At 41.4% G+C, this 22,042-nt stretch overlaps 1 protein-coding gene across 1 annotated transcript; it reads left to right on the top strand.

The window, feature by feature from the left end:
* Positions 1-8,806: 8,806 nt before the first annotated feature.
* Positions 8,807-16,817, top strand: btbd3b (BTB (POZ) domain containing 3b). Its single transcript, XM_049601055.1, has 4 exons — positions 8,807-9,767; positions 10,796-10,886; positions 12,821-12,939; positions 14,472-16,817. Exons 1-4 carry the CDS (start codon positions 9,457-9,459, stop codon positions 15,502-15,504), a joined length of 1,554 nt encoding a protein of 517 aa, XP_049457012.1. The 5' UTR covers positions 8,807-9,456; the 3' UTR covers positions 15,505-16,817.
* Positions 16,818-22,042: the final 5,225 nt, after the last annotated feature.

Below are 22,042 nucleotides of genomic sequence, written 5' to 3'. Positions count from 1 at the left end.
AGAACAAATAATCTTGATCTTCACAAGACCTGAACTCAGTGAAAAGCACCAATAAAAGTCTAAGGGTAATAAATGCCATTCAGAGAGGGCTTTTGCAATAAAAGACCCACAGTCAGACAACACCTTACCACCTGATTTAGAATCACAATCAGGACATACGACAAACACTGGCTTAAACAACAACAAAGATGTGAACACCAAATTTTGACTTTACTGTTGTATTCAAAAAAATCAATAAATTGATGCTTACATACAGTATTCACACTTCGTCATACACACACACACACTATTACACCTTAATGTATACACAGTCATGTACAACACATATAGATATGGATGTGTGTGTATACACATGTACAATGTTGATTCTATCTGTCTTGTTTTTATCCTGATTCCTGTTTCATCAGCTCATTTGTTTGTCTGTTTTAATCTAGATTTAAAAGCCTAATCAGGAAAGGGGGCTGCAAATTAGCTTGAGCAAGACAAATAATGAACAAATAAACAAATAAATAAACCTGTAACCCCACAAAATGATGTTTGTTTGCTAATTATATGCTGCTTGGCTTTGGAAATTACGCAACATTACCACTGCAAGCAGTAAGCCTGTTAGCCCAACATTGTAATGTTTGCAGCTGAAATTGGGGAACACATTTTTTAATCCATTCCTTACACCTTTGCTGTTGTAGGTTTTACAGATGTCAAGTATTCAAAAATTTTGCAATATCAAAGTGCAGATATGCCATTTTTACTCTGGTTTATCTCGAAATTGATAGTGTAAAATTGTTTGATTTTGTGTCTGTATGTAGTCAGAGATATCCTCAACTCAAATGTATCAGTCATCAGCAGGAATTCTTTTATTTTTATTTTTTTTTTATGTTTTTACAAGCAACCCAAAAATCAAAGAATAGAGACATTTACCTCACAAATAAGTGACACTTTCTTTTTAATTTATGAGAGTAACATGCTTTATACTTCTTGTAAATATATCCAATTAATCTTATTTTAGATTATTACATTCCCTTTGTGAACACCTTATTTTGAAAACCAGACGTAGTCATACATGTGTCCTTCCGCTAACATTGCCAAATCTGTCGCTAGCTCTCTTTGTCAGCTGGATCTGAACCGTCAGAATGTATTCACCATAAACGTCAGTCTTTGGGTGAACTACAGTTATAGCGTCGGCTGATTTAACCACAACTGTTTTTAGAACATGCCCCGCAAGTGCCTCATTGCCTCCCTGCAGGCAACAAGGTGCTAGAGAAAACCATGTTGGCTACCCCAGCTCTAATGTCCTGATCTTCTCTAATCATTTCAGTGATTCAGGGAGCGAACCATTACATTAATGGCAGAACCAAGCAGTAAACTACAGGGTTTTAAAAAAAAAAAAAAGCCATTGTGGAAGTGCCATAAACTGCAGTTCCTCAAATGGCCACTTGAGGCTGGCTCCAGAAGTGAGTCAATCACAGTGGACCCCCATGTTAAAATGTCCAACTTTACAGCAGAAAAGAGTTGAGTAAGGCTTAAGTCACACATAGGCATCATCCAATCCAATCCAATCCAATCTACTTTATTTATATAGCACATTGTACAGAACAAAATAAGTGCACAAAAATAGCTAAATCATAAACACAGAAACAAAGAAACACAAACATCTAGTCAACAGCCAGAAAAGACGGGGCAAAAGACCAGCAAACTCTCCGTTTGAATTAAAAGCCAAGGTGTAAAGGTGGTTTTTTAGATGAGATTTAAAAGATTCGACGGTGGAGGCCAATCTGACATGGGATGGAAGTGCATTCCACAATTTAGGTGCTGCAACTGAAAAAGCACGTTCACCTCTGGTTTTCAATTGTGTCATAGGGACCTCAAGTTGCAGCTAGTCAGAGGAGCGCAGTGACCTTAGGGGAGTCTTGGCATGAATAATGTCACAGAGGTACTGAGGCACCAGACCATGTATCGATTTGAGAGCGAACATAAGATTTTGAATTCAGTTCTGAAGCAAACAGGGAGTCAGTGGAGAGAGGCCTGAATCGGAGTGATATGGTCATACTTGCGGGTTCCGGTTAGTAGACACACCACAGCATTCTGAACCAACTGCAAATGTGCAACAGAGGCCTGATTTTCCTTCCTTCAACCTCTTGTTCAGATATGGTCTCTTTTCGCTCAAAAAATCCAAGATGGTGACAGTCAAAATGCCAAACTCGAGGCTTCGTAATAGGAGTTCACAAACCAGTGGGTGACATCCCAGTGGCTATGTCCATTATTTTTCAACTGTCCTTTGGCAGAACCCCCAGCCGAGAGTATCCTCAAACCATATCAACCCTAACATATATTATGATATTAGAAAACTGTTCAAGTCATTCCAGGAAATGTGGGAAAGGACTAACTGAAGTATTAATAAGGTAAGACCTAAGTAACATCTAGAATGACAGCTTTTTGCATAATGAAAAGAGTTCCAGTATATAGGCATCTCCAGTCACCGAGCCAATAAGATGGAGAAACAGCATAAAGGCTGTCTAATGCCTCATAACCTCAGATGAACTATAACTTTGTACCTGCTCACTGATGACTTAAATGATAAGGCTGGCATTATTACATAATTTCTGATTGTTAACATATCACATTAAAGGACACAGTGTGACTCATTAATGTGTTTCAATATTTTTTGGACAGCAATGGATCTCACTGGGGTATCCGCTATCGATACCAGGCTTCAGCTTCTCAGGCAATGTGTGTTAGTAGGATACAATCGTTATTGTCTTTGGCCTTTACATGGTTGCTGACAATGGGAAAATCAAGAATATCACCAGATCCATCCTTTACAATGATATATTCCCAGTATTTCACTGGGTAACAAAATGTCTGCATGTAATCAATGGCCCAGAAAAAACAGATCCCATCTCAGGTGAGTGCTGAAGACATGATCGACTTAGTTTTGAAGCTCACTCTGAGAGAAAGGTGAGTTAGTAAAACACATACAGATGGTCCACCAGTACACCTTGAACTAAGAATGTAGAGAATATCAGTAAAAATAAAGTATCTTTTTCTTTCTGTTTGAAGCCTTTGGGAGTTTGAACTGCAGGATTTTGTTAAGGAGGCTGCCAAACCTCTGCTGATGCTGGTAAGACAAAATCCTAAGAAGACTTACAGCAGTTTGGATAAAATTATGCTGATTTTATCCTTTGAATATCAAATATCAAAACTGCACTTCATATGTGATTCCTTGCCTCAAGTGTGGGCCGTTAATGTCAGTAATAAAATGAGGGACGTTGAGTTTGAAGCCCACGTGCTCTTCAATTCCCCACAGGCCTAACCTCCTAATTTTCAGGAAGTAATATTTGACACAATTTATAGACAGTTAAACTACAGCGATTTTAATATCTGTGTGATATTCTGAAGGGTTTTAAAAATACATTTCAATGACTGTAACTTACAGACATCCTAAACTTCTCAGCATGGCAAAAGAATATCCCAAGATCCTGACAAGGAAGCAAAAGGAGGCTCCCTGCCCCAAATCACTCTCTCCAAAAGAGGTGGTGTTTGAGGTTGTTCCCAGAGTTCTGCAGGGCTCCTATAGGTGCCTCCTCCTCACCCCCTCTTAAACATGCCCTCCCCGAAACTCAGCAAAAGGCCTACTGGGGTTACAAAGGCTGTTTTGGACAGCGTCTTAAATGCTCTCACCAGTGTGGAACATCATGCTATCTTCCCCCGCTCCATCAGGGATGACATGATCTTTTCTGTCCTATCAACGATCAGACAGAGGCTTCCACATGATATCCTGGTGAACAGGATCAAGATGTTTGCACCAGTGCTTCTGAGTGAAATTGCTGATGTTGCAGTGGGACAGATTTTTGAGATGTTTCAGCCCCAGAGCCCCTAAGTGCCAGCTCATCTGATAACCGCTGTTGAACCTCCTTCCACCTCTCCAGGCCGACAAGCCTGGAGAGGTGGCTGACAAGCCTCCAACACTGATTCCAGATTAATACTCTGCAGTGGGTCCAGCTATTCTAACACCCCCTGCTGAACCTCTGTTAATTACTGACATTGAGGCCAGGGAGGATGACAGTGACAAACCCTGCTATGAGAGGGACCCAGAACCCAACAGAGAACCAGCTTCTGTTGTGGTTCCAAACACTGTGACACCATGTGCTGAACCTCAGTGTATTTCTGATGTTGAGGCCAGGGAAGATGAAAATGACAAACCCCTGTTTCTGAACCTGTGATCATGACTGCTGTGCAGGATGGCTTGACCACCGACCTGGCTGAAACAGAGCTGCCGACCTCCAGTACAGAGACCAACTGTACTGAGGTGACACCTCCACCAGCTCCTTGGACATCCCCTACTGAACCTCCTTGCAATACTGATCCAGGTCATGGAGGATACAACTGAAAAGCCAAGCCTGGAGGAGAACCCAGACTCTGCTGTAGTTACAGCAGCACTGGCTCCTCTGACCCATCTTCTTGATCAAATCGAAAATAACTCAGAGGTTCCAGACTAATGCGCAATTGCAAATTGGTTTGGTGATGGCAGGCAAGGGAAAATATGATTCTTCCTTAAAGGCAGAGCGACATTTACATCTAAATACACATTCACTAATTATTCAGTTGTAACTGAAAACGTAACCCTTCATGTATGTTGAACTGTTTGCCTGCCACTGTCACAAAAGAATGGGGATTCCTTTCAAGGGGAAAAGAATTATGCTCAAACAAATAAAGTGAATTAACCACAGGGCAGAATATATCGTACATCTACAAAGACCAAGTTGTACTGCACCCAAAAATATTCAATCATACTGTAAATTATGGCTATTAACTTTCATATGACAGCAGAGAGAGGGTGATGAGTGAGCAATGGTAGAAAGTGTGTGGGAGTCAGTGTTTGAGCATGTGGTGGGCCAGGGTTGCAAGGTCTTCTCTACACTGTCATTACTGTGTCCACGCACTCAGCAGCACACACACACACACACACACACACACATACACATGGATGGATGGATGGATGGATGGATGGATGGATGGATAGATAGATAGATAGATAGATGATAGATAGATAGATAGATAGATAGATAGATAGATAGATAGATGCTGCATATGTGGGGGAAGTGCGCCTGTATTAAAATGGTTGCTCTTGTGTATGTGATCTAGAGAAGTTGGTGGCTCTTGCAGCCCTCCTACAGTCGCTGGCTTCTCTGTGCTCTCTAGGCAAGTAAAATTACCCCCATACATCTTGTGACTGTGACATATTGATTGGGAGCCGAAGGAGAGGCTATCATCTCATCTGTGGTGTTGTTGTCTTTTCTGGTCAGTTAAAGTGTGTTAGGCCATTTGTTGGACAAGATGTTACTAAAAAGTTTCAGTGGTTTTCCTGATTAAATTTTGATCCTATCATCATTTAATCTGGTTATTCAAATGCTGAAAATCTGAGACGGCGGAATTTATGCTGGTCTGTGAACAAGCCAAAAAGACAAACAGAGAACGAGCGCTATGTCAGAGAGTTTGGATAAACCACAAATTTCCGTTTCATGAACTCACATTAACTTTGGGCACTTCACATATACACACTCACACACAGGCTTCACACTGTTCTCATCCGTGACTGCCGGCTCTCTCCCAGACCCCGCTGACTAACAGTTCTCTTTTTCAGGAGTTCTAAGCGCCGTCTCTGGGCAGACGCCATCACTTCCGCCCCTTCCACCTGTCAGGTGCCCTTGCCTGCTTTAATGGCGGCTGCAGAGAGGGCAGGCGGCTGTAGGGGTGGGGGCGGGGGTAGGGGGATAGCGCTGGACGAGCTGCTGGATCCTGTCCCTGCCTCCGTGTGCCAGGCCAGCATCACAGTTCATTTCCCAGCCTCCTCTCTCCGCTGTGCTCCGCCAAGCCTCTCAGCAGGTGTCTCTCTGCAGAAGAGTTCTGCCACTACACACACTTACTGCCGCATCTCTGTGCTCAAACTCAGAATGGCAAGCAGTCACTTCCACACCACAACTGAAGACCTCAGTATTCAGGCGCTTGTGGAGGAAATTTTCCTGAAATCTTTCTACCCAGTTCCATTAAGACTGCACCTCTTAATGGGGCTTTTTACACTGAAAAACTACTACTACCCAGTGCTTCCACTTTTTTGTTTGAATTACAAATTGATGTCTTCCAGTATGATGAGCACAGGCCAGTCATTATACAGTTATCCACTGTCTGAAAGCCACTTACACACATTTTCTCTTCTGATGAGAATATACTGAAGGTAACACAATTATTATATATAATCATGTAATTATGTTTTAATTATGCCATTATGAATCAATCTTAAAATGCAATGTGTACTCTTTTTGGACAAAATACTTACTGAATGGAAACTCCCTGGGCTTGTTGAAAAATGATAAAACAAATATGTACTGGTGTGAACATCACCAGAGATTAACGGAGAGTAATACGCAAGTATTCCCCTGACGCTTAAGGTACTTGGCTATTTTTTCTGCCTCTACTGGCTCGTATGTATTTCACACCAGCTGCAGTTACTTCTTAAAAGATGAAGGTGTCTTGGTAAAAGTACTTTGAAGATAAAGGTTTGCACTGAGTACTGTCATCAAGAAGCAATCAACAAAGGCACAGCTGGACTTCTGCTGCTTTTTAACTTCACCTTTTGAAGTTAATACACAGAGGCTGGAGTTTTGCCAGGCACTGAAATATGAGGGAACTGTTTAAACTTGCATCAGAAAATAAAATGATTTTATATCTTAGTACTATCAGTGCCATGATCTCAAAATCATGAAAGAATGGCAGAGATATGATGAGCTCTAAATTAAAATGGTTCTTATAGATTTCTTTAATTTCTTTTTCTGCACGCTTATGTCAGCCTGTGTTTGCGTTCATTTTTACATTGTTCTATCATCAAGCAGCCTTTGTTGACCTCAATGCGGATTGCCATGCTACTACAGACATGCTAACGCTTTCCTTTTGCTGTAATATGTGTGATTATGTGATGACAAAGTGTGAGACAAAGGTGATGCTGACGCTGTGACAACACCATCATTACTTCCTCCTCTCACTCCTTGCTCTTAATGTGTGAATAACACGATTACATATTCTGCTGATGAATGGAGAGAAAATGCAATTAAAGAAAGCAGGAAGCCATTTAGGGTGACATAACGACATCCTATTTATCATACAGGCTGCTAGACAAGGATGCCTGATAAATCAGAAAACTGTTGGTTTAACATGTGTAGTCTGTCAGTTATTACGGCTGCTTCTTAAACATCACAATCATGTGGTTCATAATGATTCTGGATTGATGTGGAATAACAGAAAAATCACAGCTCAAATTTATATCATATTAAGGTTTCCTCTCAACACATAAGATGCAGAATATTAGGGCTTTACCTTTACTATCAGCGTTGTTTTTATGTCTGTTCTGGCCTGCTGTTGCTTGTGGATGTGGTTACCAAGGTAACATCTCTAGTGGCCTGCAATTTGAGAGTATGGTGCCCTGTAACGCTGGCTCCATGTTACCATAGCAAATTTCTCTGTTCTCCAGCAGACACTGTATAAGGGAGCTTAGTGGGCTAACGCTCCTCAGAGCAGCAAACACTAAGACAGTTAATTAGGGTTTATGGAAAAATCAATATTGTGACAGTGGTTCAAGGAAGACATTCTCAATTAAATTTGCCACCTCATCCTGCTCTTTTTGTCAGTAAGATTCTCACTCTTGCAAACACAATGTGATATAATACACAAACAAACTACTACTAATAGTACTAATAGTGTTAGCTAAGAAAATACTATTAGTATTGCAAAGCACACAACAGCAGTAGAATATGCAGAGCACCATGAAAAGAAATATATAAAACATCAAATTATCATTACATAGAATGTGACAGCATTTCATAACATTTTAAAACACCACCGCCAAAAAGCTAAATCATCCCAGCGCTTTAAATAGAATACCCACTGTGCACAGGCCCAACTAGACAAGAAGAGCAAAGGAACTGTATGCATTATACATTGTGCAAAGAGTGCATTACATTTATAGCCCCATGCACCCTCCTGAACAGATGACTTAACAAGAAAACTTAAGCACAAGCATATACTCTTGGTTGGGACTGCACACAGTTGCCCCTCCCACCCCCCCCAAAAAAAACAGTATTTCAGAGCGATTTCACATATTTTAAATTCAAAAATTGGACATTAATTCAAATACAAAATATTTAAAGATACCAGAATATTATCACACTGCAATTTGCTACATTATCATATTCTAGCAGTGTAAGAATAGCTTGTGTATGATCATTCTGACATGAATGTTTTGTCTATTAATGACGTGGACTTATGTAAAAGGTTTTGCACTGGCAAAATTGTTCAGAGGTTATACGTCTATTTAAAGCAGCAAAGACCAATAAATTGCAAATTCAACTGTTTGTTTGCATTTATGAAAAGCTCATTATAAAAAAAGAAGTTAACTGTCAGAGGATACATGAATTAAACAAATTTTGCCCTTAAAAAGAGCATGTGCATTTGCATTGCCCTTTTGAAATATAACATGGAGTCTATATTTACTGTAGTGCAAAGTGAATGCTGCAGCTTCAGGTAAAGCAAACACAGGAAGCAAAACTGTAGATAAATATATCATTCTTATGGGGCATGGCTGTCACTTTAATTGAGACGTTGACTATTGCATATTCAAGTCTGTGCTGCACTAGGTTGCATTAGCCAATCATGAATGCTGCACGCTGCCATTGGCTGAGCCACGGAGAGAGCCGTGTACTGTGCTGTGAGGGGCGGGGAGGGGGGCTCTCCATCTCCTCTGCGCTCTCCCATTCAACCTCTGTAGTCAGCAGAACGAGTGGCTGAGCGGAGGTACACAGCATCCACGGCTACAGCATCCTGCAGATGACTCTGCTCCGTGGAGGAGAGGAGGGAGGGAAAAAAAAGCAAGTGTGGGAGAGAAAAGGGTTGATCCACAGATGAGGAGAGACTGAGAGAAGAAGAGAAGCACAGAAGGAGTAAGAGTGGGAAATGAAAGGAATTGAGTAAACACCGCTGCCTGCCTGAGGACCACTGCAGCTGTACTAAATCTGGGGCTGTCAGGCCAACCCTCAGCAAAGCAGTGAGTGAGAGAGGCAAGGGAGCAGAGGAGGAAAAGAAGTGATTTAAAGAGCTGATCTCATCACTCTGGACAAGCAGGGATGGGAACCCCAAGAGCCTCTCCGTCAGCAGATCAAACTTCACACAGGAAAAGTGCCTTCGGATCACCGGTCTGAGTCTCATCAGAGGAGTAAAGAAAAGGAACATAAAAGAGAATTGTCCTGTTAGTTCCCAAAAGGTGAAACCTCGTACAGGAACTCTGATTACTACACTGCTGAGTACAGCTCAAGCCTCTGCTGTCCCTCCTCGGTCCTCCCTCACACCTGCCTGCTCCTGGTGAATGTCTTCTCTGCATGCAATCCCACTGCTCGGCAGTTGAAAACACTCATGGTCGATGCCAAGGGAAGGAACATGAAATGTCTGACTTTCTTCTTAATGCTTCCCGAGTCAGTGAAAAGCAAGTCAAGTAAAAGCTCCAAGAAAGGGAATGCCAGTGGCAGCTCCAAGCTGCCCCCTGTCTGTTATGAGATAATCACCCTGAGGAGCAAGAAGAAGAAGAAGATGGCAGCAGACATTTTTCCCACCAAAAAGCCGGCATCCACCACCACAGTGCAACAGTACCAGCAGCAGAACCTCAACAACAACAACACCATACAGAACTGTAACTGGCAAGGACTCTACTCCACTATAAGAGAAAGGTAGGTACAACTGGCAAGCCTCTTTCTGAACCACGAATCACCACTGCTTCCCCCAACTGTTTTTATCAACAGCACATTCAGGGAAGATGAATCTGAAGTTTTAATTAAATATTGTTCTTCAAGTTCAATAGATCATGTTTCAATGCACTTTAATTGTCAGTTGTCTGATGAAATGCATCCCAAGACACTTATGTAAGGTAATTACTGTTGTATACTAAAGTGTGTGTGTGTGTGTGTGTGTGTGTGTGTGTGTGTGTGTGTGTGTGTGTGTGTGAGTGTGTGTGTGTGTGGATGGGTGTTCCCCTTGCCCTGCCCTCAATCCGCTGGGGGTATCTCTGTTTACACCCTCTTTTGCCGCTTTGACATAACAGAGGGCGGACAGGCACCGGGTGCGTTTGATATGCACAACAGGCAGAGGCTGCTCTGTACTAAAAGCAAAATATTTACCTTGGCCTATCAGTAAAAGACCCCAGCTGTCCAGAGCAAAATGTGCGCTTTCCGACCTGGCTTTGTTGTCTCTCCAGAAATTCATGGGGCTGTTTACCCACCCCTGTGACATGTTCCACTATTCAATAATATATGAACACAGCTTTATTGTTGGTCCCATTCTTTCACAGTGGGGATTTTCCATTCACTTCATTGTCTTGTTTGCTTGTTTTTATGTAGACATAAAGAGTTCAAGTGTGTTTAGTGTGCATTGTAAGACTCAAAAATCAATGCAATGTCTTTGGTCTTGCCTGATGCAATTGGGACACTTTGCATAATCATAAAACTCTTGTTTTAAGAGTAGCAAAAAAAAAAAAAAAGCATTTATTTTACTAATTTTGTTTGACTTTCTGCCAAGGACTAATTGGTATAACTTTTATGATTCACATAATACACATATAAATGGGTTTATGTGCATTGATCCTCCTTTAATCTCACCCTAATACCCCCAAGTTATGCTTTTCTCATCTGATCTTCCTCTCCTCTAAAACAAATGTACAGGGTAAAATATGCAAAATTCATTCTGCCTTTTCTTTTTTTAGAAATTCAGTAATGTTCAACAATGAGCTGATGGCAGATGTTCACTTTGTGGTGGGTCAGCCTGGAAGGACTCAGCGGCTGCCAGGACACAGAGTAAGAATTTCATCAACCAGTAAAATCACGGTAGCAGGGAGGAAATTAGCAAACAAGCAATCAGCCGGCCCGTCCCAGTGTTGTTCATATCATATCAGCATAAAAATAATCTACCCCATTGCCAGCTGTAATGGAAGTGAAATCCTTTGTGCTCCACTCTCACTTCCGCACCATGTGTCTTTTCTAGACAGTCCTCAATTATTTATGTAAATGAGGCTGACGGATAGAGGCACGGAGTGAGCGAAGGAGGAAGGGAGATCCTCTTCAGCAGTCATCTCACACAGAATGGATCGCCTTTGTCTCTGCTTTAGCTCAGAAACAGCTTTGCAATCACTCAACTTTTAATCAAACAGTGCGCTGTTACAATGATAAGGCACAGAGTAAGGTGCATTCAACTCTGCATCTCACATCCTAGTTTACTTTTGCGCTAATTTACTTGATTAGCTTTTGAATTTTGGATTGACAGTAGCATAACTATAGTTTATATAGCTACAATTATTATAATTGGGCCCTCATTCATCCTGTTTATGCCAGCTGTAACGTGCAGGTCGACATGCTTCTTTGTTTAGTCCCCCCTCTGACCTCATTGCTTTCCAAGATGCTCACATGAATGATTAAGGTTTATAGTTGCCTAGACCATGTGGCTCATCTAGAAGCACATCATTACATCTACTCTATTTGAATATGATTATAACATTCACATTAAAACTGCTGAGTGATTTTGCAGCCGTGGATTTGGCTCAGCTATCCCCTTCACATCTGCACTGTCAGATGAACCCTGCATGGGTCATCTTTTTTTGTCGGACCCAAATGTATAATCTATGATTGGTAGCTGCGGTGCACTTCTTCAGTGCATTTATAGAGGCAGTTTTAGAAGGACACTGAAGATGACTCGACTGCACTTTATGCTGAGACATTATGCCAATGGGATGTAATGACACTCAGCACAGCAATCTTTATTGTGTGCATTTGGCAGGAGCTCAGATGTGCATTATGATTTAATTCACAAAGTTATATCCTTGCAAGATGGAGGATGCTGCTAGAATCTAAAAGCAGTAATTTATGTGAACATCTGTAAAATACAATGGGTCAGGGGTGGGACTAATCTTATTCTAATATGAAGCATTTATATACTCAGCTATAAATGTATGTCTAAGTGCAACTGTCTTTCAGCTGATCTCTCTTGGAAAAGCAAACATGATTTCCAGTGTGCAACAACAACAACAACAACAACAACAACAACAACAGCATTGTTTTCAAAAACCCTAATTTGCAAAGTTTATTTTAGATCAGGTTCACTGCAATTTTAAGAGAAAGTCTGTGTGCCTTTTTTGAGAAAATTTATACCACCCACATACCCACCTACACATACTTGTGCTTTACACACATAACACAGACATGCACACACTAAAACATGAATGTACTTGAGTATAATAACAGAATTCATAGCCGTGTATGCAGTGCTTATCACTGGAATTATTAGTAGCTCGGTGTTGCATCTGATTTCATCATAAGTTCAGAAAAGTGATTAATTTCAGTAAATTGAACTTTTGCCGCACTCTCACTGTGTTATTAGGATTTCCTGTTGTGTTTTTTTTTTTATCAGAGGCAATCTTGTTCATTAGAAATCTGCCTCTCTGTCCTCGGGGGAAATAGCAACTGGCTGAGCTCGGCTCATTATGTGAGAAACTCAACAGGTTCAGTCTCTCCAGTGATTAGAACTGAGGCATTGTTCAATATCCACCAAGAGATTTGTGTTTTTATGTAAAGACTAAGAGCTACATGTGAACTAATTGGATTTAGTCCCATTTCAAATAATCTTTCCCTTTTACCAAATGTTACTGCATGTCATGTGGTTTCCAGTGAAAACAGAGGAACCACAGCATGTTTTCTTTTCTCTTGTCACACTTTGTTTTCTCTTCTTTTTCCAACAGTATGTTTTGGCTGTGGGCAGCTCAGTCTTCCACGCCATGTTTTATGGTGAACTGGCTGAGAACAACGATGAAATCCATATCCCAGATGTGGAACCACCAGCATTTCTGGCAATGCTGAAGTAAGGATTCTCCTCTGTCATAACCGTGCAACACAGAGTACTTCCTTCAATTGGCCCTGTTCTTGTGTGTTTTTTACACTTCCCTTTTCAAATAAAAAGTGCCATCTTTAGATGAATAACTGCTATTTCAATCTGACCCTGATGGGTAAAAGGAAGGTTTGATGAAGCTAGCCCACACTAGGGGTGTAATGGCACAAAAAAGTCACAGTTTAGTTTATACCCTGGTTTGGGAGTCACAGTTTGCTACAGAAAGCAACAACAAATGCATAAGGATGAGTTCCTTGAATGGCCACATGATGTTAGGCCATTAGAAGCTTGGGTTTGAGGAGTCAATCCCCATAGACCCCCATGTTTAATGCCCAACTTTACAGGCTGGTACAAAAACAGTTTTGGTCTCTATAGCTAATTTCAACATTCGTGACAGTCATGGGCCAAGGTTACATATTTAACGTAAAAATGAGCAGTTTAGGTTTAGGAAAAGAAAAGTAGGGGCGATGTACCTTGAAATAACTCAAAGTTCATTTGGTTTCACATGATTCTGAATCGACAGATTACTGGCTCATGATTTAGTGGGTTATATATGAATTACGGTGCACTACTTTTTCGAGGCATACGTGTGAGCAGTGCATGACAACAGCCTGGGTGGGCACAAGTGGGCAATGTCTTCAAAAGTGTCAGAGTCTGTATTAGCTGACCAGGAACCCACAGGCTGGCCTTTCAGCTTTGGCATTTCATTTGCATTTGCCACTCGCATTTGCTCGCCAGTCCGCTTGTTGTGTTAACCTCAGCACATGTTGCGAACAGTGTATGGCTAAAACTGGCACATGTGAGCTTTGGTTCCACATTATGTGCATAAATTCTCACACCGTGTATTCTGTATAATGTGTGTACGGTACCATGATGGTTTGGTATGAATACTCAAGCCCTTGCAACCCTAGTCTATTCCCATCTCTGGCATATCTTGGACAAACCTGTTTCGCTCTTATCCTGCCAGACAAATGAAATAAAGTGTTCCTTCCTCTATCTCAGAGATAGAATCTATATCCGTCTACTTTCATTTCACTCATTTTATTGTACAGTACTTTCTACTTTTCACACTTCATATTGTTCTCTACCTCCTCCTTGCTGTTCCTCCATCACATTTATTTTTGAGTTTTGTTTGCTGTGTCCTTGCAGGCGAGCTACAGTAGGTGGTAGACGAGGGTGTGGGAGGAATACTATTTTGTTGGCCTGTTTGATTAGTGTGCACAGTGATTTTCTTACCCTGTTCAGAATCTCATATTATTGTTTTCTAACTTGGTTTTGAACAAATGCAGCTGTGCAGCTATGGCTTATAATACTGTAATGTCAGTCTGTTTCAACCACAACCAATGAAAAACTAGTTGTTTTTGTCACATTCATCATACCCTTGATCTGTTTTTACAAGATAATTATCTTCCTAACAAACATGTTTACACCATCATGCTGCATGTCATTTCTGTGTGGTCTGATCTGTTGTCTTAAGCTGAGAAAGTCGCATTTTATGTCAACAGGTACATTTACTGTGACGAGATTGACCTGAGTGCTGACACAGTGTTAGCCACTCTTTATGCTGCCAAGAAGTACATTGTCCCTCACCTGGCACGTGCCTGCGTCAACTTCCTGGAGACCAGCCTGAGTGCCAAGAATGCCTGCGTGTTACTCTCCCAGAGCTGCCTGTTCGAGGAGCCAGAGCTGACACAGCGCTGCTGGGAGGTGATTGATGCCCAGGCCGAGCTGGCGTTACGCTCGGAGGGCTTCTGCGACATAGACGCCCAGACCCTGGAGAGTATCCTACAGCGAGAGACACTCAATGCTAAAGAGATAGTGGTGTTTGAGGCAGCGCTCAACTGGGCTGAGGCTGAGTGCCAGAGACAGGAACTCAGCTTGTCGACTGACAACAGACGTAAGGTTTTGGGCAAGGCCATGTACCTGATACGAATCCCTACTATGGCGTTGGATGATTTTGCCAATGGAGCAGCCCAGTCTGGCGTGTTGACGCTTAATGAGACCAATGACATCTTCCTGTGGTATACAGCAGCCAAGAAGCCTGAGCTGCAGTTTGTCAGCATGCCTAGGAAGGGCCTGACACCCCAGCGCTGCCACAGATTCCAGTCCTGTGCCTACCGAAGCAATCAGTGGCGTTACCGGGGCCGCTGTGACAGTATACAGTTTGCAGTGGATAAAAGAGTTTTCATCGCTGGGTTTGGACTGTACGGATCTAGCTGTGGCTCAGCAGAGTACAGTGCCAAGATTGAGCTGAAACGTCAAGGAGTACTGCTGGGACAAAACCTCAGTAAATACTTCTCTGATGGGTCCAGCAACACCTTCCCAGTATGGTTTGAGTATCCAGTCCAGATCGAGCCTGATACCTTCTACACTGCCAGTGTGGTGCTGGATGGGAATGAGCTCAGCTACTTTGGACAGGAAGGGATGACAGAGGTGCAGTGTGGGAAAGTGACATTTCAGTTTCAGTGCTCCTCGGACAGCACTAATGGCACTGGGGTGCAGGGGGGGCAGATCCCTGAGCTCATCTTCTACGCTTGACACCACCTCTGCACATATTTGACTGATTTTCAATGCACTTATGGAAATAGAAATTTATTACTTTGTGCATAGTGTCACTTTCTGGTATTTATTTTTGTCACTATTGTGCAGAAAAAAAAATCAGACCTGTGATAGGGTCTTGTGTGGTTTTGATTTTAGTAATTGGTCCACTTGAGTAGGATCAGATAGATGTCTCAAGATGTTTGGTTGTCCAGATACGTGGATGAACGTCCTAAAAGATTAAAAATATCTTGCACTAGATGTGCATATAATGTATATATGAATATATGTAAATTTTGAAATGTATATGATGCCACAATTGTGGCCAATGCTGGCCTCAAAGATATCTTATATGATAAATATGCTACAGTATGTTTATTATTTCTATGCTTGCATAGAATGCACATATATAGCAGCAATACTTCACATTCTATATTCTTCGATGAGCATTTCATGTCACAACTCAGTCTGGACCATTAGCGTTAAAAAGTGAAGAAAGGCTGTATGATAGCAACATACAATTTCCTTAGGCATTTGTATTTAAGTGGTTTCAACTGAATCTGCAGCTTTTTGATACTCTGAATCTAGTAACGGGGCACTTAGAGAGAGCGTGAGGGGTCTTAGATTAGGGGGCACTAGATATAATGAGACACAACCCATACAGCATCTCTCTCTGTAGCATGCTGCTCTGCACCTACAGTACACTCATCTCAGACACTCCAGTGAGGTTTCATTTAGATCAGTGTTATTATGTTTACAGTGAAATTCTACTTAAAGAATCACTTTTCACTGCTATACGGTCGAGTGAAAGATTTCTTTGGTTTAATCTGTGCACATTGCAGTACTTACAGCAAGAGCAGAACTGTTCCATTTCATCTAATGTGTACTACTAATTGTTCTGGCGCCTTGGTTTTGTTTACAGCAAAAAGATCAATGATTGATTCAGTGTTAGAAACTGTTTATCTTATGGACTTTTACTTCTCTTTGTTAAAAACCCTGAACTGCTGAGCACTCCCTCCCAATGTGATCATACAGTATCAGTACTTGCATACTGTATATGCTACAGAATTGCACTGATGTTGGTTTGTAATTGAATTTGTCACTTTGTTTTACTTGTTCTTTTAAATGGGGCAGATTCTTTTGATTTACTGTGCTACTGAATTTTTTTTTTTCTGGTGTAGGATAAACATCCACAGGCTTGTCTGCTGATAACAATGGATGGGCAAACTGGTGTTCATGTCCTGTGTTTACGTGCTACAGTGCTGGGAGACCAATGAATGTGTATGATTGTTGATGATGCAAATAAACAAAACAAGTGGTACATATTGGTTGTTCATCCCATCTGTAAAAAGTGATAACGCTACACACTTTGTCTGAAATTAGGAGATGGGGACAGATGATGCCCTTCAGCAGTGCAGTGATTTACAATACCAAGGAGAGCTGTCTGTTGATTGATGATCCCCGTCTTCTTGCCACTTATACACCCTGCTTCTTGTCTGTCAAAGTCCAACTCTATTCTGCATCCCACTGAACTACACAACATTATACCTTCCCCTCTTTAACGTGAATTTTAATGGGCTACAACTCTAAAGCATGATTCTTTGATGTGCAATTACTTCTGCAAAGGTCTGAAGACACTGACAGCATGGCAAACAACCTCTACAATCTTGAATATTTAAAGACCGCAGTCATAAATAATGGCTCCTTGACATGGCCACATGTTTCAAGAGATAAAGAGAGAATTGATAGCACAATCCTGAATGCCTAAAATACCTATAATGCTGAATTCCCAGCATATCACACTGTTTAATCCATGTTCGATCTTGATGTGTCTGTCGGCTGATAAAAACAAAGGACAGCAAGTCTCAAAAGACGATTTCTACTCTTGAAACAATCGTTAGAAGTGGTGCACTTGTGTTGTAGATGAAGTTAAAAGTTCCTACCACAGATACAATTGTTCAAGCACTGACAAAACAATGGATTAACAAAGACACTTTATGGATTTTTGAGTTTAACTTTCTGGGCGCCTGATGCAGTTTGCTGTAAAACTCAAAAATAGGATGAGTCATTTACTAAATCTCAAGACAAATCATACCTCTTCGTGAACTGTATGTTCAAAAAGATAATCACTCCTGGGAGCTTATGGCAGGTAGTTGATTACCAAGGCACTCAATAACGCTGAGACCAAGTTTGACATCGCCAATGAGCATGAAGCCCTTGATGAATTGAGCTCAATATGTTGGGGGACTCGGTGCTTCAGTGCGATTTTTCATGATTGTGGCGCTAATGTTGTAAGCAAGATCATTAATTGCACCGGAGGCGGCGGGGGACTGGAATGTGCCAGGAGTCAGAAGCAGGCCTACTTTCAGCAGACACAGAGAGACACTCGTGATTTCATTTTGCAATGTAACTGGAATAGGGCAGCTAAATATCAATTCCGGTACAGTTTAGATACAATGAGACACCCCATGCAGGGGTTACTGTGTATTAAAAATTTGTGTCTCTGAAGCAGAAACAAAATACCTTTCCTCATTTTGTTTTCCCGGAACAACTGCCAATCAAGTCTATAGACCTGATGTTGTTTTGGTGTTGATCACAGTCAGCCAGAAGGCGGAAGTGCTGCCAGAGGGTACGAGCTCACTGCCAGAACTGTGATGGAAACACCTCTGATCTTCCTGGAGCACATAAAAAAAACTGTGGGATCAATAGAGAGACTTCATTCAGCAGTTATGCTGGCAGCTATAATCACCTGCTATAACATAGTAGATATCTGTCTTCCCAAACCTTTAAACATATAAATGCATCATAGACTCATCATGTGTTATACTTACTGAAAACATTTTTATTTCATGAGGTGTGACAATCATTGTGGTAAACCATTTTAATTCTATGAATGAAATGCAATTAAATCCTACGGGGCTAAGAATAAAATGCATGGTTAGGCATCTAATTATAATTAGTTTGTCAGTGATGGAAAACATGGGACAGACCGTGTATTACTGATGAGGAAGTCGGTGTGGTGATATAATTTTTCTTTTTTAGCATTGCTCACTCACGTACACAGTGCTGCTGGCATGCTGTTTGATTTGAAATTTTAATATATAATTCAAAGTGTTTACAGTCTTACATCTGTTTATCAGAGTATAGAGGAAGCTGACATGTACTTTTCATCATTAATCATAAATGTGATGGTGAATTCTGTGCATCGCACAGACTGGCATGGCAATAAACATATGGTTTAGAGGGGGAAGGGAAAACAGAGTTGTTGGGCACTGACACACACTGGGCACATATTGCCCGGGAAAGTCTCATTGAGGGTTTAATTACTGTTCAATACGAATTAAGGATGAAAAGATTCAGTCTGACTTGAGGGAGGACTGTGGATTACCACTGATCAAGATTCCTAATGCTCTGTAAGATTGATTGTTCCAAGTGCAGATAAGTCTGTGAACAGAACCAAAAGGTCCTTCAGTATCTTCTGAGGAATGGTGTTGTTTCCTTATTCTGCGGTTATCATTCTGCACAAACAATCACATCACTGACTACTGGGCATATTAATGCGGTGCCGGGTTAAACTGAATGGATATGTACCCTAAATCTACCTAGCTGGGAAAAAAATACCACACAAGGGAAAAGAAAATGGGGAGAGGAACCACATTCTGTTGTTTTACCATATCAAACATGAGCGTGTTCACCGAAGGCAATCACATATCCACTCCTCAACATCCTGATCATTTTCCATCCTAGCAAAATGTCAATGAATTAATAATGGCCAAAGAGAGGAGGGAAACACAGCTGTGGGTTTAAAGAATTCATCAAAGAAAATTATTTAAAAATCTGTTTTTTTAATTCAACAAATCTCCGAGGAAATCGCAAAGCCCTGTTTCCCTTACCTCCCCTGAAACCATATGTTTTCTCTAAAGGTGTGCATGTATCTATACAGCATAGTATTCTGGAGCAGAAACTGCCCAGTAAGTGTTATGAGAGCATCTGGCAAGGGCTGCTGAAGGTTACAATGAATTGCTGTAATCCTGACAGATGTAAGGGTATCTGAGCCCCCCACTACCCTTATTACGTTAACCTCAGCCTACTGGCAGCCAGTCAAACAGGAACAAGGCAGGGGGTGAGAGGAGAATGGAAAGGGGGAGACAGGGGTAAGCAGTGAGTCTTGTCTGAGTAGCATTCAGGTAAAGCGCTCTTTCCCTTGATAATTATCACATAGATTATTAGCGGACAGTCTGAGTGGCAATTAATCACATGTGAGAATGGCATAAGGTTACAAAGTTCAGATGCAAGGTGTGGGTGGTGGCGGAAAGAAGACAGGAGTTTGACTGATGATAGCCACCTTCACTTCTTTGTCATCACTTTTCCCGACCCCATGGTGCTAAAGATCTGCAGAATGTAAGGGATATTATTCCAAATAATCTCCCATCTCAGAGCTATTGCCTCCAGTCACATGTGGTCGAGATGCACGGTAGGATCAAGCCTGATTGTGTGTCTCATTTATCTATTTATTTATTCATTGCTACCAGGCAGAGCTAAATCGTTTCAACAGGCTGGAGCATTGAAAGGCCAGCTTTTATGTTAGATTAGCCTGTTTATAGCGGTGTCGCTCAGCTCCAGATGGATCAATATGGCTGGGATTTCTGGAGGTAAGCGCTCCGTGTATCAGGTGAATTATGATTGCTGAAAAGAGTGGAAATGCGCTTTCCTTGGACAATGGGAGCTGCAGGGCCTATTCAAAGCAGCCAAAAATACAGACAACATAGAGACGGCGTATCGGGCACACACTGGAAGTAAATTATATTACCTTCCAATGGTGCAGAGGTAAATACCCTGTTTACATAATTGTGTGTTTGTCCTATGAAATACGATCCCAGAAGGTATATGAATGCTGCACTCAGGCAAAAAGTAGTTCTTTCACGCGCACTGAAAGCTAAATTTGTTGGTGATGCATTATGCTAATCAAGCTATTTATTCCCACAACCATGGTCTCGTATACCTGTCACCCACAGCCATTACGGCAAGGCTTGATCAAAACCTTGAATGCTGGCAGCTTCCCACTGAGAGAGGTGATGAGGGCTGAGCATGCTACTTTTTGTATGTACTCTAGAGCCTCTATTCACACTGAAGCATGTCCTCTAAGGCAGCTCCATGGCTTTGATAGTATGGAGTGAGAGGGTCCTTCTCTCCCCAGGGTCTGATATAATGAGGGCGAGCTTACTAAACATGATCTGCGGCTCTCTCAAATAAGCTACTTGAAACAGCTCGAGCCTGAAACAGTACAACAAACAGCACTGATTCATTTGTACACATGCTCTTGCTCTCTCGCTCTCTCTGTGAGCAGTACGAGGGAGGGCTAATGTGTTTTAATGTGTTGTAGAGAGTGATACGGTGATGGAGAAAGAGCACAGAGAGGCAGAGGAGCTCTGTGAGCATTCATTCAGAACCTCCAACATAGGAAATCTGGCTTTTCCATTTTAATTATTTCCTGTAAGCACAAAGAAAGTGTGAAGTGACAGATTTGAAATGATTGCATTCATGATTTGCATTTGTAACTATGAATAAAAAATGTATTGTATGGTTATTGCCAGAATAATGCCTTAACTGTGCCATTTCTCATATTCAGTCTTTATCTGCTTTTGGATCTTATCACTTGGCAGCGGGGGAGTCTGGTAATCAACAGAGACATTATACTGGGGACTAGGTATTTCTTTTGTTAAACAAATCACAACTATCTGCCAGACCGGGAGTCAGCACAATTTTACAGTGCTAAAGAAAGAAAAGCATTCTCTGTCCCTGAATACACATTTACAAGGGGGAATTTTATTTGCTGAACACCCAACTCCTCTCTATTTAACCTTAAAATCATCAAACATTTCACCACACTAGCAATTTTTGTCTGATTTATGGCAAGGAGTATAACAGCCTCTATAGTTGAGTGATACTGAGTCAAAGTTCTTTGAAATCTAACTGAGCTCTACCAACCTGCTTTTGTGGCCTAATTTAAGAAGTGGAGCGCTATCTCCTGTTCGTCTGCCCTTTTTCATGTCCTGCTTACCACAGGGAAAACCAGTTACTGGATCTAAAAGTCCATGCAATTAGCATCGTTCTGAAATGCATTACCTCGGCGATTCTGTCCTAATGCATACTGTTAAAGCTAGTGTGGCACAATTCATTATAACTTTGAAGCAGAGATTCTGCGTGCAATCAAAGAAGGATTGAGAGTAATACACCTACATTCACAGCAGCCCCACATTTCCATAATCTGTCTACATAAACATTACTACAGCTGCACGATCCCAGCCTAATTGTCAAGCTGATGATGAATCTGATGTTGGTGAAGCAAAGAATCTTTTCTCATCTTACCTTCCACAGAGATAATTAGCTGCAGCTACCTCAACTGTCAGAGTGAAAGCCGGTTTCAAAGTTGCTCTTAAGAAGTTATTTCTTGATGTTGAATCAGATAAAGAAAAATATCAGTCGGGGTTTAAATGCACAGTAATGTCAAAGTAGATTGCATCTTACCAGTAAAATA

The sequence above is a fragment of the Epinephelus fuscoguttatus genome, linkage group LG16 (assembly GCF_011397635.1).
Source record: "Epinephelus fuscoguttatus linkage group LG16, E.fuscoguttatus.final_Chr_v1".
NCBI classification, from domain to species: domain Eukaryota; kingdom Metazoa; phylum Chordata; class Actinopteri; order Perciformes; family Serranidae; genus Epinephelus; species Epinephelus fuscoguttatus.
This window is presented reverse-complemented; position numbering and strand designations above follow the sequence as displayed.

Bases quoted from the DNA above. Each gene is read 5' to 3' on its own strand.
- btbd3b (XM_049601055.1), top strand. From the start codon at position 9,457: ATGGTCGATGCCAAGGGAAGGAACATGAAATGTCTGACTTTCTTCTTA. The intron at 10,887-12,820 runs GTAAGAATTTCA...TTTTTCCAACAG, and splicing joins AGCGGCTGCCAGGACACAGA to TATGTTTTGGCTGTGGGCAG. The intron at 12,940-14,471 runs GTAAGGATTCTC...TTATGTCAACAG, and splicing joins GCATTTCTGGCAATGCTGAA to GTACATTTACTGTGACGAGA.